Raw genomic sequence first — 15,458 nt, 5'->3', positions numbered from 1 at the left:
TCGGGCTGTGCGCCCAGGGGAGAGCTGGTTCCCTGCGGGGTGCCTGCTGCTCTCTGAGTACACAGGAACTTGGTGCTGGAGGCCCGGGGTCGGGCTGCGCGCCCAGGGGAGAGCTGGTTCCCTGCGGGATGCCTGCTGCTCTCTGAGTACACAGGAACTTGGTGCTGGAGGCCCGGGGTCGGGCTGTGCGCCCAGGGGAGAGCTGGTTCCCTGCGGGGTGCCTGCTGCTCTCTGAGTACACAGGAACTTGGTGCTGGAGGCCCGGGGTCGGGCTGGGGTCGGGCTGTGCGCCCAGGGCAGAGCTGGTTCCCTGCGGGGTGCCTGCTGCTGTCTGAGTACACAGGAACTTGGTGCTGGAGGCCCGGGGTCGGGCTGTGCGCCCAGGGGAGAGCTGGTTCCCTGCGGGATGCCTGCTGCTCTCTGAGTACACAGGAACTTGGTGCTGGAGGCCCGGGGTCGGGCTGTGCGCCCAGGGGAGAGCTGGTTCCCTGCGGGATGCCTGCTGCTGTCTGAGTACACAGGAACTTGGTGCTGGAGGCCCGGGGTCGGGCTGCGCGCCCAGGGCAGAGCTGGTTCCCTGCGGGGTGCCTGCTGCTCTCTGAGTACACAGGAACTTGGTGCTGGAGGCCCGGGGTCGGGCTGCGCGCCCAGGGCAGAGCTGGTTCCCTGCGGGGTGCCTGCTGCTGTCTGAGTACACAGGAACTTGGTGCTGGAGGCCCGGGGTCGGGCTGCGCGCCCAGGGGAGAGCTGGTTCCCTGCGGGGTGCCTGCTGCTGTCTGAGTACACAGGAACTTGGTGCTGGAGGCCCGGGGTCGGGCTGCGCGCCCAGGGCAGAGCTGGTTCCCTGCGGGATGCCTGCTGCTCTCTGAGTACACAGGAACTTGGTGCTGGAGGCCCGGGGTCGGGCTGAGCGCCCAGGGGAGTGCTGGTTCCCTGCGGGATGCCTGCTGCTCTCTGAGTACACAGGAACTTGGTGCTGGAGGCCCGGGGTCAGGCTGCGCGCCCAGGGCAGAGCTGGTTCCCTGCGGGGTGCCTGCTGCTCTCTGAGTACACAGGAACTTGGTGCTGGAGGCCCGGGGTCGGGCTGCGCGCCCAGGGCAGAGCTGGTTCCCTGCGGGGTGCCTGCTGCTGTCTGAGTACACAGGAACTTGGTGCTGGAGGCCCGGGGTCGGGCTGCGCGCCCAGGGGAGAGCTGGTTCCCTGCGGGATGCCTGCTGCTCTCTGAGTACACAGGAACTTGGTGCTGGAGGCCCGGGGTCGGGCTGTGCGCCCAGGGGAGAGCTGGTTCCCTGCGGGATGCCTGCTGCTCTCTGAGTACACAGGAACTTGGTGCTGGAGGCCCGGGGTCGGGCTGCGCGCCCAGGGCAGAGCTGGTTCCCTGCGGGGTGCCTGCTGCTCTCTGAGTACACAGGAACTTGGTGCTGGAGGCCCGGGGTCGGGCTGTGTGCCCAGGGCAGAGCTGGTTCCCTGCGGGGTGCCTGCTGCTGTCTGAGTACACAGGAACTTGGTGCTGGAGGCCCGGGGTCGGGCTGTGTGCCCAGGGCAGAGCTGGTTCCCTGCGGGATGCCTGCTGCTGTCTGAGTACACAGGAACTTGGTGCTGGGGGCCCGGGGTCGGGCTGTGTGCCCAGGGCAGAGCTGGTTCCCTGCGGGATGCCTGCTGCTCTCTGAGTACACAGGAACTTGGTGCTGGAGGCCCGGGGTCGGGCTGCGCGCCCAGGGGAGAGCTGGTTCCCTGCGGGATGCCTGCTGCTCTCTGAGTACACAGGAACTTGGTGCTGGAGGCCCGGGGTCGGGCTGCGCGCCCAGGGGAGAGCTGGTTCCCTGCGGGATGCCTGCTGCTGTCTGAGTACACAGGAACTTGGTGCTGGAGGCCCGGGGTCGGGCTGCGCGCCCAGGGGAGAGCTGGTTCCCTGCGGGATGCCTGCTGCTCTCTGAGTACACAGGAACTTGGTGCTGGAGGCCCGGGGTCGGGCTGCGCGCCCAGGGCAGAGCTGGTTCCCTGCGGGGGCACCTGCACCGGGGCCGTCCTCGCCCAGCTGGCGGGGCTGGTGCCCCCGGCTCTGTGATTCGGAGAACCCGTAGGAGCTGCGTGGGTCTCAGAGGCCTACCAGACAGGCAGTGGAGAGAGGAGCCCCTCTCAGCTCTTCTTCCAGTAGCTGTCTCCCCGCACCTTCTGAGGGCAGATTTGCAGGAGGGCAGGAGGGCAGGGTCCCTGGGCCACCTCTTCTCACAGCCGTCTCATGTGGCTGTGCTGACCCAAGGAGGGGCCAGAGCCAGCCAAGCCCCGGGCTCGGGAGGTGCGCGCCCTCGTTGCAGCCTAAAGACTGTTGTGGGTGTAACTTTCCTTCCCAGCTGGACAGCAGGTCAGTGAGGCACACCGCCTTGTCCCTGCTCACCGCCATTTTGAAGAGAGCATTGAAGACGGTCGACCACTGCCTGAATAGAGAGGCCTGGCAGGACTCCTGCGTGTACACGGCCCCGATGCTGGAGGACTTCGTGCGGCTCTTCAGAGAAGCCCTGAGCAAGGTAGGCAGGAGGCCAGGCTGGGCCCCTGAGAAGCTCCCAGGGCTTCCCTCCTGATGCCCCGGGTCCGCACACCAGCTGGAAGGTGATCTTGGGGCAGAGGGTGGGTGTGAGGCGAGGTGAAGGGGACGGTGGTCCTGGGGCCTGCGTCTCACCAGGAGCTGTGGTGTCCGCGCCCCCCCCCCCCGGCCCCGGCTGCCCCCTCCCTGGGGGTTATTCTGGTAAGTCAGGAAGGCCGGCCGTCTGCAGACTGGCCAGCTGCCCTGAAAGAGCCTGGTCATGCTGGGAAGGACCCCAGGCGGGCGTGAGGACGTGGCTCTTTGTTCCCAGAGCCTCGCTCGGCTGCATGAGTCTCATGGGGCTTGTTTTGATCGCCAGCTTTTGTTTTTCCCGGAGCCTCACTGTGCACGTTTCTCGGAACCGTACCTCAGACAGAGCGGCCCGGCTGGGGCCTGGCTCTGCACGCACATGTGTGCTGGTCCCACCCCGTGTGGGTCTTTCCCTGCCGGCTTCTGTTTCTCAGTTTCTTTGTTTCCCTTTTTAGATTTTACCTGACTTAAACACCATCGTGTGGGTGTGGCAGTCACTCAGAAAACAAGACACCGAACAGGATGACGGGAAAGGAAAGAAAAGGGACAGACAGACTCCTGCGGCCAGCGAGGCTCCCCCGTGTGGTGAGGGCTCGTGGGGTCCGCTGCCTGCAGACAGCCCGCACGGGGCAGGCCGTGAGGGGCCAGCCCTTGCTTGGGGGGGGGGCTGGAGTGGGCCGTGCACTGAATTCTGCCGTGTGTCACCGACGGCCCGGGCTTCACATGCATTGTGTGCACTTGGGTGCCCTGGGCTCAGGCCTTTGGGCGGGGTGGGGCCGGAGACCCCACAGTAAGGTTTGTCGCCTCAGCCCTGATCTGTCAACCCTCCGGCGGCCCTGGAGGGTGGGCGCTGCTGAGGGCCGCTGGAGCACAGACCAGCAGCTGCACCCTGCCGGGCCACAGCCCTGAAGGTGATGGACGCAGGCTGTGTAGGCTCCTCAGTCCAGCCGGTGGGTCTGTCGCAGCCTCGGTGCTGTGTGCAGTGGACCGCGATGGGTCACGGTGGCCCGACTGCCCGCCGGCTGCTGACGGGGACAGAGCAGTGTGACTCCTAAGCGCAGCTGTTGCTTTGCCTCAGATGACGCAGAAACCATCCTCTTGAAAGCCGCCCTGCTCCAGGTCATCTGTCTGTACCAGAAGGTGGTCCCACACGTGGTCACGCAGTCCAGCTTCGACTTCAGCAAGCTCCTGAAAGGTGGGCGGCTCCAGCGGGGTGAGGGGTGCAGCAGCCTGAGCAGGGCCTGGAGCCAGGGCAGTGGGCGGGCTGTGGGGCCGGCGTGAGGCCTCCAGCCTGCTGGTTTTTCTTCGGACCAGTGCTTCCCAGTGGCCAGCCTTCCTTAAGCGAGTGTTGGGTGGACACCGAGGCGCCGCAAGCGCAGAGGTGGGAGGAGCCGGCCTGCCTTGTCCACCCGGGATGATCAGCAGACGATCATGTGACATTCGCTCCCCAGTCTCTCCAGAGGGTGCAGAGGCCCTGGGAGGACTCCCTGCTCACCCCCGTTCACACAGGGGCACCCTGACAGCGTCCCTCATTTACCCACCGAGTTGGGTTCAAACCACTTCTTGTTACCATAATCCTGCCTGTCTGGTCACGTTTCCTTGATGGGAAAGTTTGTCTAGTAAAGTGGACTTTATAATTGGGTCCATGGAGGAGGCTTGCAGAAGTATCATTCCTGGATTTATGTAAACTACTGAGGCAGTCCTGGTCGATGTGCAGTTACTTTTCAGTCGTTAGAGGTGAAAGGTTCCCTTTGCTGGGAGGACAGTTTCCAGAACGTGGCCACTTGTGTTTGGTGGTGTGTCCTTCCCAAGTAGAGGGACTTGGAAACCAGGCACGAGGGTAAGGACCCGTCTCGGGCAGCCCCCATCCAGGGGGCAAGGCCTGCGCCCGCCCAGTGCTGACGTGCACAGAGCCTGCCCCAGAGAGCAGGGTGGGTGGGGGAAGCCGTGTCCGAATGGCAGGGGGAATCTGGCTTCTTGTCGAAGGGTTTGGAGGGGCCTCAGGAGGGACAGACAAGTCAGGTGAGGTTTGGCTGGGCAGAGGGGTGGGCACAACCTGTGTGAGGGTGACCACAGGACCGGGGGACAGAGTCCCTTGTCCTCGTGGCCAGGACAGCAGCTGCTGGACGCCGCCTCCTGTGACGTGACAGGTCCCTCTTCCCGCCCACAGGTGTCATCTCGGGGCAGGGCCTGCAGGCAGAGGCGCCTCCCGTCCTGCAGCAGCACATGCTCAAGGTGGCCCTGGAGCTGCCCGCCTGCAGGTTCTCCTGGCTGAAGGCCCAGGTAGGCGCCGGCGCACCCTCCCGTCCTCTGCGCACCTGCGGGCCGGCTGGGGCGCTTGCGGTCGGGCCCGGGCAGGTGGGGCCTGAGGGCGACAGCAGGTTCTCGCTCAGGGAGACGTGCCCAGAGCCGAGGTCAGACCCCACAGGAGGCCCGCAGCGCTCCGCTGGGTACTGGGAGTGTTCGCACTCTTGGCTCGGCTGCTTTACCTTTTTTCCCATCATTTTAAAATTTTTTGTGAAATTTAAGTAAAATATATTTCTTCTCCTTCGTCCTCATTCTGGAAAAACTTAAGACCGAGATAGGAGTAGACACCAAGCCAGCAGAGGGTTGAGGCTGGTGGAGAATCGGTGAAGATTGCTGGCATTTTCCTGTGTCTTTGGTAACATCTGGGGCTTTCTGGAGAACATCATTTTGAATCATGGCGGGAACTCAAGATGCCCGATCCTGTGTACTAAACACGGCTGCCTGGTCATTTCTCTCGAAGGGGGGACACGACTGGGCAAAGGCAGCATTGTCTAAGAGTGTTTCTCAGTAGCCCAGGTGACGTTTTTAAGGAGTCGGTCCTATTTAAGATCCCATGGATCCCCTGGTGGGGAAGGGTGCGTTGCCATCTTTACCTGGGATGTCTCCAGAAAGGAGTGGGAGGCCGTGGCTCTGGGGTCACTGTGTCCCCCACGTCGTCTCAGGCCCCCTGCATGCTGGCGGGTGGTCCTGCTGCAGAGCTTCCTCGTGCCAGGCTCCATGGGTGCTTGGTGACCGCTTGCTGGCCACACCCTGCAGGGGGGCACGGGGGCGCAGGGTCCCAGCCACAGAGGGCCCAGAGCCCAGCTCCCCACCTTCGTCCCACACCGTGGGGTCACTGCCAGGGGCCGTAGAGAAGACGGGCAGGTGGTGTCGGTGTGCGTGGACACTGCTCTGTTTGACAGGAGGGCCCGGAAGCAGAGATCATCGGAGGAGAGCGGTCCGTGTTCTACCTGCTGATGAAGATGTTTCTGACCAGCACCCACGTCCAGCTCAAGTCGTCGACCAAGCTCCTGATCATGAAGGTGGGGTGCCTAGCCTTGGTGCTGAGCCACACCTCGCACGTCCCTACGGTAGACGCTGGATTAAGGGTGTCTCGGGACTCCTATACTTTAAGGACCGAGGGTTTTGTGGCAGTTTCAGTCGATGGTGCCTGATGCGAGGCTGCGTTCCTGGGAGGCAGCGGGCAGTGGGGGTGGCGTGAGCTTGAGTGGGCTCCTAGGGTCAAGCCCTGCCCTCCGCCTCCAGGGCACACGGCTCAGGTTCCTGCCTCTCTGACCTGGTCCCCACGGGTAGTGGGGTGAGGAAGGCGTTGGGGGGGACCGGGGACAGTGCTGTAGGCTGGCCTCAGACCTGGGCTTTGGCAGTGCAGCTCCCTGGCGCTTGGGGCCGTGGGAGGGTGAGGCTTCCTCCCTGGACTCAGCTCACTGTCCCCGAGCGTCACAGTGCAGGTCCCAGTGCTGGGCACCTGTGGGGTGGACTCTGCTTCGCTGCCCCACGGGTCTTCTGTGGCAGCGGGGATCGGCTCCTCATGCTGCTGCGCGGCCGGCGTCTCGGGGTGTCTGCTGCATGGCAGGCATCTTGGGGTGCTACTGACATCACACTGGCCATTTGTAGGGTGCAGTCTTTACCTTTCTTTGAAGACCTGATAATTCTGCTGTCCTTTAACCTCACCTGAGCTACTTGAAGGCTGTGGACACCTAGGTCTTGGCCTCCATAGGTTTTGTGTCCTTTTGGCCGTGCAGGTGTGCCCTCCCCCGCGGGGCCGTGGTCACTGCCTGTAGGTAGGCTGCCTTCGGTGTGTTGTTACCGGGTCACGCCATAGGGCAGCGGAGACTGGGAGTCTCCTGTCTGGCCCTTTGGGGTGGCATTGACTCACCCGCAGGTTCAGGTTCTGCCTCATAGCCAATCCCATCTCTCAGAAACAGTGGGAGCCCCTCGCCCCAGGTCTGAGTGTCGGGGGCTGCACCAAGTGGATACAGTGTGGCTGGCTCGTGACCTGAGAGTTCAGGCAGGCCGGGCTTGAGCTGTGAGGGGTGGGGCCCTGCACCTGTGCCCGGGACTCGGGAGCAGGTAGAAAGTCAGACTCCTGGAGGCCGCGGGCCGGGCTCCCCATGTACCGCGAGGAGCAGTGGCGAGACGGGCGGGTCTCGGCCAGAGTGCAGAGCGCTCTCCTGTCTCCCTCGGCAGGGAGTGCTGTTTGCAGTGAAACTTGGACCCCTTGGTGCTCCCTGGGTGCCCCTGTCCTGTCGGCACCGTCACCTGGGAAGCTCCCTCAAACGCAGGCCCCATTGATCAGCCGCTGCGTCTGCTTGGACAGATCCTGCGGGACACGGGCGTGTTCGAGCACACGTGGAAGGAGCTGGAGCTGTGGCTGGAGCATCTGCATGGCCCCGGGGAGGACCAGCAGGAGGCCGTTCTCCAGTTCCTGGAACGGGTGAGCACCCAGTCCCGGTGAAGGGCATGGTCCAGGACACGTGAGTGCACAGTCCCGGTGAAGAACATGGTCCTGGATCATGTGAGCACCCAGTCCCGGGGGGCAGGGGGGGCGTGCTGCAGGGAATCCCCCTGAGTGATCCCCAGCCAAGTGGGCGTTTCTGAGCCAGCGCCCTGAGGTCTCGCTCTACCTTCTGGTTCTTGCCTCACACCAGAGGCTGTGAAGCAGGAACACAGCACCGTGTGCTGCTTGATTTCCTTTGGGGAAGTGTTTGCACAGAAGACGCTGAGCTGAGTGATGTTGAAAACAATGATTTACGTACTGAAAGGAGACTTGTTTGTTTGTTAGTCCTCACCGAAGGATATTGTTCCATTTGTTTTTAGATGGGGGTTGAGGGGATGGAGAGAAACATACACGTGAGAGAGACACATCGATTGGTTGTCTCCTGCACGACCCAGACTGGGGCTAGAGATCAAACCTGCAGCCCAGGCACGTGCCCTTGAACAAGAATCGAACCCACAGCCCTTCGGTCTGCAGGCTGGCGCTCTGACCGCTGAGCCAAACCAGTCAGTTCAAGGAGGTGCTTCTTTTTAAAGGGACAGTAAAAAGTTTTGAAAGCGCCCTGGCCAGTTTGGCTGAGCGGTTAGAGTGTCAGCTGCGGTCCGGAGAGACCCGGGTTCGGTTCCTGCTAAGGGCACGTACTTTGGTTGCAGTTTGTCCCCAGCCCTGGTCGGTCGTGCGGGTGGCAGCCACTCGATGTGTCCCTTCACGTCGATGTTTCTCTCTCTCCCTTCCTCTCTCTTCCTCCCACTCTACCTGTACAAAAAATGGAAAAGTATCCTCGGGTGAGAATAAAAAAAAAAAAGTTTTGAAAGCTCTGTAGAAAGGTGCTCTAGCTGAGCCTCCCTGTGTCTCACTCGGGGTACTGGGTGTTCTCTCCATCGCATTGGTGGCCACCTTTCTTCTTGGCCCTGTGCCGTCCAGGTGTTGCTGACGCTGGTGGCCAGTCCCTACCTATACACAGACAAGGCATCCGACTTCGTGCAGGAAGCCAGCACGCTGCAGACCACCGCGGCCAGGCAGGACGCCGACGACGCCAGCATCCCCGTGTCCCACATCGACGGTCAGTGCCGCTCCGTCTTGGTCCTGGGTTCTGAGGTCCGCGGTGGGGGCATGTTAGACCCAGACGTGTGCTCAAGGCCACACAGGGTCCAAACGGATGTCCACTACTTGGCGTCAAAGACCAGCCTACCGTGGAAAGGAAAATGGCTGTTTTTCTGTCATGGAAGTCGATGTGGCTGGTGGCTGCATTATCTGTGTTTGTGCAGTGTTTGCTTCACGCCGGGTGCTGACCTAAGCTCGTCGCACGTCTTACGTGCGCAGCAGCCAAAGGGCCGTGGCTACTGTCCTCGTGTTCCGTCGGGACGAGACTGCTGGCCAGCCTGGCGCAGCGGTGCTCAGCAGCGTCAGGCTGCTCTGGGCTCTGGCCCGCTCTGCGCGCTCCCGGCTCCGCGCGCTCCGGGCTCCGCGCTCAGCGTCCCAGGTGTCGGCGTGCAGGCCTGAACGTGCGGCGGAGGTCCGCAGTCACCGCCGCCTGGCGGACTGCAGCCCGTCACCCCTGCGCTGGCACGTCCTCCTCTCTCCAGAACTAAACTTGGTGGTCAGCAACCCCCCAGAGGAGCTGTCCGTGTTTTCTCCTTTCCACCCACATCATCTTGCGTCCCCGCCCCTGGTGGCTCTCTCCTCAGACGTGCTGGACATGGTGGATGTGCTGGTGGACGGCAGTGAGGGCCTGGACGAGGAGGTCGGGCTCTCGCTGAGCGAGGACATGGCCCAGCTCACGTTTCCGTTCAGCCCCGTGGCCCCCGCCGCCCTGGAAGCCAGGAACAGGCTGCTCCTCGGCACAGGAGGCCAAGCAGGTGCTTGTGGGTGGCTGCCTGGGAGCATCGGGCCACAGCGTCTGTGTGGGGTGGGTGGCGGGGTTCCGGGGGCTCTGGAAATAATTGCTGAAATCCCCCCCGGTGAGAGCTCCCGGCGGCAGAGCTGAGCGCAAGGAGGGGCTCCAGAGGCCGGCCGGGCCATGGGAAAGTCCTCGAGGGGACCTGCAGTACCGTGTTTGTGGGACACACAGGATCCTGCCGTAGTGCCGGTCTTGGCAGTGTCTGTTTCCTGGCCTTTGCTGGGTATCCAGGCAACTTAGACCCCAGGAGGCGCGCCCAGACCATGATGTGTGGTCAGCTGGGATCGCTCAGGCTCTGCTGCAGTGATGAACAGCCCCAGCAAGTCAGCGCTTTAACAGGTCAAGGTCTCTCTCTTGACCTTGGGATAGTCCAGGACAGCCCAGGCAGCTCTGGGAGGCTCTCCTCCAGGAGGTGGCATAGGGACCCAGGCTGCATCCAGCTTGTAGCTGCACCATCCCCACGTGTGACCTCCTGGGTCACGCGGCAGAGGAGGGCGGGTGCAGACAAGCAGGGCTGCTGTGCCCAGCTGGAGTGGTGAACCTGGCGTGCGGCCCCAGCCTAAAGGCCAGGGAGGGGTGTGTCGCGTTGCAGGAGTGGGTTGGTGGCCTTGCCTCACCTCTTCTCTGCCCCAGTCTGCGCCTGTGGGCCTCTGGTGCTGGCATCTGCCTGCCTCCCCGTGTGGCCCCGGGTGGAGTTGGCGTGAATGTCTCTGGTCTTGAACACGAGGATTGGTGTGCCGGTACCCTGAGCCTGCCGCACATCTTCTCCGCAGGAGACAGCGTCATGGCGTACCTGACGGCCGTGCTCACAGACCTCCTACACAGCCAGAGAGACCCCCTGGCGCTCTGTCTCCTGCTTCAGGCCTATGACACGTTGGCGCCTCCCTGCCCTCAGCTGTCCTGCTTCAGCAGGTACTACCGCCTCTGGATCCCGGAGCCCGCCCGGGGGCCCTTGGTGAGTGCGCTCCTGCCGAGACCAGGCCTTCCCTGGGGAGCCCGGCTTTCGTCCTGCAGCCACAGCTGGTTCCTCTCTCTCCTTCCCTGCATCTGAGGAGGCTGCAGGGCTGGGGTTGCCTTTTCCTTTCCCTCCCGGAGCGGTCTGCACACTTGGCGTCCTCACACGGCCTGGGTGTGCTCGGCTGTCACCTGGCCCCGCCCGCGTGCGGCTGGAACTGGGGAAGGGGAGGGTCTGCACTCAGGGTCCAGTCCACAGCCCACGCTCTTCACCAGCTCGCCCTGTGCCCACCCTGCACAGGCCCGGCCAGGCGTTGTGGTGGCTGCACAACAGTTTGGACAGGAGGGCAGTCCGGGGCTGCACTGACGTGGGTGCCCAGGCAGGGACGTCTGCCCTGTGGGGGGCCACAGTTCCTCCACCTGCAGGGCCTCGGGACTCTCTGCAGCTCCACCGCAGCCGGTCTGGGGAGGGCCTGGTAGTTTGCGTTTATCACTGATTCCCTGGTGATGCTGGTCCAGGGGCCCCACCGGAGACCCCCTGAGTTTCAGGGTACATATAGCCTAGTTTTATTTATTTACTTCTTTTTCCTCATCTGAGTATATCTTCCCTCTTACTATCAGGTAGAGGGAAGAAGAGAGAGAGAGAGAGAGAGAGACAAACATCAACATGATAGAGGCACGTTGACTGGCTGCCTCCCACACGATCCGACCAGGGCCAGGGACGAACCGCAACCCATATCCGTGCCCTTGACCGAAATTGGACCCGCGACTCATTGGTCTGCAGGCTGACGCTCTAACCGCTTAGCCAAACCAGCCAGGGCATACAGACTCATTTTATTGGTCTCAGGAAATAGTGTTGGGAGTAGGAAAAATAAAGGTCGTGGGGTAAGTAAAGAACACAGTTTGGGAATTACGTAAGAAGAAATTAATAACTCGATAACTTTGTCTTTGAGTCTGCCTTTTCCCCTCCCAACAAGCTGCTCTGACCGAGGCTCCTGGGGGAGGGCCTGTGGGCGGCATGCAGCTCACAGCTAGGCCTGTGGGCGGGCCCCTGTCCCAGGGGCCGTCCAGCGATGGCTGCGGTGTCGTCATGTGTCACACGCGGCCCTGCGGGCGGGCTCCTGTCCCAGGGGCCGTCCAGCGATGGCTGCGGTGTCGTCATGTGTCACACGCGGCCCTGCGGGCGGGCTCCTGCCCCAGGGGCCGTCCAGCCAGCGATGGCTGCGGTGTCGTCATGTGTCACACGCGGCCCTGCGGGCGGGCTCCTGCCCCAGGGGCCGTCCAGCGATGGCTGCGGTGTCGTCATGTGTCACACGCGGCCCTGCGGGCGGGCTCCTGCCCCAGGGGCCGTCCAGCGATGGCTGCGGTGTCGTCATGTGTCACACGCGGCCCTGCGGGCGGGCTCCTGCCCCAGGGGCCGTCCAGCGATGGCTGCGGTGTCGTCATGTGTCACACACGGCCCTGCGGGTGGGCTCCTGTCCCAGGGGCCGTCCAGCGATGGCTGTGGTGTCATCTGTCACATACAGCCCCTACGCAGTGTGTTCTCAAGATGTACAGACACCTTCTGACTCAGGCCTTCGCGTGAGTGCAGTTTAGGGACCATGTGACGGATCGGACCGGGACTTGTGCACTTATGTGCCACCGGGTCATGTTTTCTGGTTTGCGTATGTGATGGATTTGCCCGTACCTGTTCCCCGGGCCCTGCACCTCCTCCATTTGTGGTGACTTCTCTGTCCTCTTCCCCAGCCGCCCCCGACGCCGGGCAGCCTTGCCCCCCAGGGGCCCTCGGCCTGCTCCTTCGGCGCCCTGCTGCAGACGGCCTTCCAGAGTGAGGGTGAGCTCCTGGACGAAGGGGTGCAGGCGCAGCTGCGGGCCGCCATTCCCCACCTTCCCATGCACCACATCCTTCGATCGGTGAAGCACGTGCTCTTGTACCTGCAGAGCACCGTCGAGCGTTTCGGCCAGGTGAGCTGGCCCTGGAGGGGGTCCATATCCACGGACTGCGCCGACCAGAGTCCTGGGGTCAGGCGCCACGCAGTCCACCCTGGACCGCAGGGCAGGCCCCCCACTCGAGGCCTGGGTGGCCAGTTCGGTGACCCATGCCAGCTGTGTCTCCTTGGAACAGACACGCCCGTTTCTCAGGCCTCACTTGCCAACCCAGCGAGCCCCTCGGCCCTGGGGACGGGGCGCTGAGCGCTGCTGAGCCTCGCTGCTGGGGCCCCTTGTACCGGGGGGCGCAGCCAAGGCGTGGACAGGCTCCCTAAGCGTCTTCACTCCGCGGTGTATGAGCCTCCCGTCCTGATGTGGCCTCCGAGCCCGGGGTTAGGCTTGAGGTGGCTGGTCTCTCACTGAGGTCGCAGGAAGCGTGTGTTCAGTCGGTGTGGAGGCCGCGTCGTGGGGACTGACCTGGCTGTCAACGTCTTTCGAGCAATTGTTTTTCTGGTGTGGGTCCTCCTCAGTGGTGGCGTCACACCCTCTGGTCGGGGTGGACCGGCACCGACGGGACTGGCAGCCCTTCCCGGTCTGAGGGCCACGCGCTCTCGTCCCCACAGCTGGGCAGAAGCACGGGGCCCCGGCTGCTGCAGCTCTTCCTGGACCTGCTGCGGCGCCTGGTCGCGCACTGTGAGCAGCTGGACGCCGAGAACCGGCGGAAGTGTGAGGTCACCCAGGCCGAGTCCGACCTCTTCCTGGACATGGAGGCCGTGGCCTCGCTGGAGCTGGCCGACGACAAGGTATTGTGGGTCTCCGGCCTGCTGGCCTCTGCCTGGGAGGTCGCAGGCACCTGCTGCTTCTCAGTCCCAATTGGAAGGAGACACGTGTCTGTTGCAGGGACACAGAGAAATGCAGGAAATGGCAGGAGACCCTGAGCCAACCTGGCCCTCCCCCCAGAGCATGGTTTCTGTAGGCTCGTCCGTCCCCTCCATGCTCGGTCACCCCCCTGCAAGCAGCCCCCACCGTGGGCTGTGGGCTCTGAGAAACGCAGCACGGACTTTCCCTCTGCACGTGCTGCATCGGTGGGCGAGGCCTCGGGCGGGACCGTCACAGTGATGCCCTGCTCCAGGGGTCGCACCCCGCTCTCCCCGGCGTCTGGTGAAGCAGGCTACCGCGTTTGCTGGTCGGCCTGTTTCTCTGGGTTCGGGAAGTGAACGTGCTCCTCATTCCCGAGTCCCGTGTAGGCCCCTCCTGGGATCTCCAAGGACTTTCAGGGCGTGTCTGCCGGGCAGAGACACCAGTCAGCCGGCCAGTGAAACAGCCCTAATGGAGACCCGTGCTGTGCTTTTCGTACCTGGCAAAGCGAGGGTGTGCAGTATGGACGGCTCCCCTTCCCTTCCCTTCAGAGTGAACAGGGAGAGGGTGTTTCCTCCTGTCTGGGGCATCTGTGCGGCTCCCCTGACTAGGAGACACGCTCACCCAGGCTGCTCAGAACAGCTGAGTCCAAGGCCTCTCGTCCAGCAGAGGGCGCTGTTCACCCCTGCTCAGCAGCCTAGACGCAGGGTGAGAGCTGGTTCCTCAGCTGCTTCCTGGGGTCACGGAGCCAGCTCTCCTCTGTGAATGGAGACAGTTGCCTTCATCCCAGACCAGGATTCCACAGCACTTGAGTCCCACGCACCTTCCCCACTCGTGGGATCTCTGAGCTGTGACTGACCAGCCCTCAGAGGCCGATTTCGCTTGGAGGACAGGGCTGCCAGGGAAGTTGGTGGTCCTAGTCCCACTTGGCACCTCCGGGGCGCCCGCCCCCGTGTCGAGTGACTGGAGAGTACGTCCAGCCAGGCCGAATTCCCCCCGGCACCTGCGGTCTGGGCCAGGCACAGGCCAGGTCTCGGCCCCGCCCTTGCGGTCGTGCCCAGGAGATGCATGTCAGTGGGGTCACAGGTTGGGGTGCTGCAGCTCCCCCGAGAGGGTCCTGGGACCTGGGTTTGCGGACAGGCTGGCTTCCGTCCTACTCACCACGGCGCAGACTCGCGGAGCTGCTGGCCCTGGGCTGCCTGTGTGATCTGTGCCCATCTGTTCCAGACGCTGGAGGAGGTGCTCGTGGCCATCCTCAGACACCCCGTGCTGCAGGGCTGGTACCTGGCCCTGGAGCGGCAGGCCCTGCCCCCACACGCCCTCAGCCCCGTCCTGGCGAAGCTCCTGGCTGCCCACCTCACGGCAGGAGTCCTGCCGCTGCTGACGGCAAGCGCCCCCGTCCTCCAGAGCCTCGGGCGGCTGGACCTGCTGGCCCGGTACTCAGAGGCCATCGTCCAGAGCGTGCTGAGAGAACTTCGAAACAGAAAGGCGGGCCCAGCCACGTCTCCACAAAAAACCCTCCCCCAGCTAGAGGCCCTGCAGGGGCTGCATGCGTCCATGGAGGGTGCCCAGCTCCGAGAGGTCACCCTGGCCCTGCTGAGCCTGCCTGAGGCCCACCTGCTGGCCCAGCGACCCCTGAAGTCCACTGGGAAGGAAAAACGCTTGAATGCTCTTGGCGAGACCCTGGTCCAGCTGTTGAGCAGCAGCCCCCAGGGTCAGCTGCCGAGCAGCGAGCCCCTCTGGGCCTCCGAGTTCGTGAAAGGCCTGGGGGCTTTGCTGCCCACGCTGGCCGTGGACGAGCTGGACACGGTGTTTCTGCGCACCCTGCAGAGAGAGCCCGAGCTGGCGCCCGTGGTCGGGGTCAGCCTGCTCGACTACTGCCTGGCCCGGCGGACTCGCGAGGCCTTGGGCATCGCCACCCTGCTCGTGCAGTGGAGCTGGCCCCACCTGCTGCGGTTCGAGCTGTGGTGCCGGCGTCCGGGTGCGGGGCTCTGCCTACAGGAGGGCCTCGAGGACTTCCTCCCCCTCTTGCACACGTACCTCCAGCGCCGGACCCAGGGACGCTTCGCGCGCCCAGCAGGAGGTAAAGGAAAGGGTGGCTTTGGGCAGCTGGGAAGTTGTAAACCCTGGAACTCCTGTTCTGGGGATGGTTTCATTTCCTTCCCCCAGGGTCCGACCCAGCTGGGGATGGAGAAAGTCTGACTTAACACCCCCCCACACTCTTGTCCTGATGGCTTATGGTAGCAACCCCTCACACTGCCCTCAGTTCCAAGTTACCACAGGGAGCTGGGAAGGGTGGGCAGTAGCTGGGGACCACCAAGGAGGACCAGCACCGGGCTGGGTCTTGTTCGGCTGAGGAGTCATTCGGGGTCATCGTCTCTGTCCTGTCCCACTGTCCCCAC

At 63.6% G+C, this 15,458-nt stretch overlaps 1 protein-coding gene across 1 annotated transcript in view; it reads left to right on the top strand.

Annotated features, from left to right (window-relative positions):
• The window catches only part of URB1 (URB1 ribosome biogenesis homolog), a 59,457-nt gene that overhangs the window by 20,677 nt on the left and 23,322 nt on the right, over window positions 1-15,458 (top strand). The window contains exons 11-22 of the mRNA XM_036242659.1: window positions 2,355-2,528; window positions 3,070-3,199; window positions 3,693-3,809; window positions 4,785-4,897; window positions 5,824-5,943; window positions 7,239-7,355; window positions 8,340-8,478; window positions 9,104-9,274; window positions 10,089-10,270; window positions 12,016-12,234; window positions 12,822-13,001; window positions 14,284-15,139. Coding sequence (XP_036098552.1) covers window positions 2,355-2,528; window positions 3,070-3,199; window positions 3,693-3,809; window positions 4,785-4,897; window positions 5,824-5,943; window positions 7,239-7,355; window positions 8,340-8,478; window positions 9,104-9,274; window positions 10,089-10,270; window positions 12,016-12,234; window positions 12,822-13,001; window positions 14,284-15,139 — 2,518 coding nt within the window. The remainder of the gene's footprint in view (window positions 1-2,354; window positions 2,529-3,069; window positions 3,200-3,692; window positions 3,810-4,784; window positions 4,898-5,823; window positions 5,944-7,238; window positions 7,356-8,339; window positions 8,479-9,103; window positions 9,275-10,088; window positions 10,271-12,015; window positions 12,235-12,821; window positions 13,002-14,283; window positions 15,140-15,458) is intronic.

This window comes from Molossus molossus, unplaced genomic scaffold (genome assembly GCF_014108415.1).
Source record: "Molossus molossus isolate mMolMol1 unplaced genomic scaffold, mMolMol1.p scaffold_m16_p_5, whole genome shotgun sequence".
Taxonomy (NCBI): Eukaryota; Metazoa; Chordata; class Mammalia; order Chiroptera; family Molossidae; genus Molossus; species Molossus molossus.
This window is presented reverse-complemented; position numbering and strand designations above follow the sequence as displayed.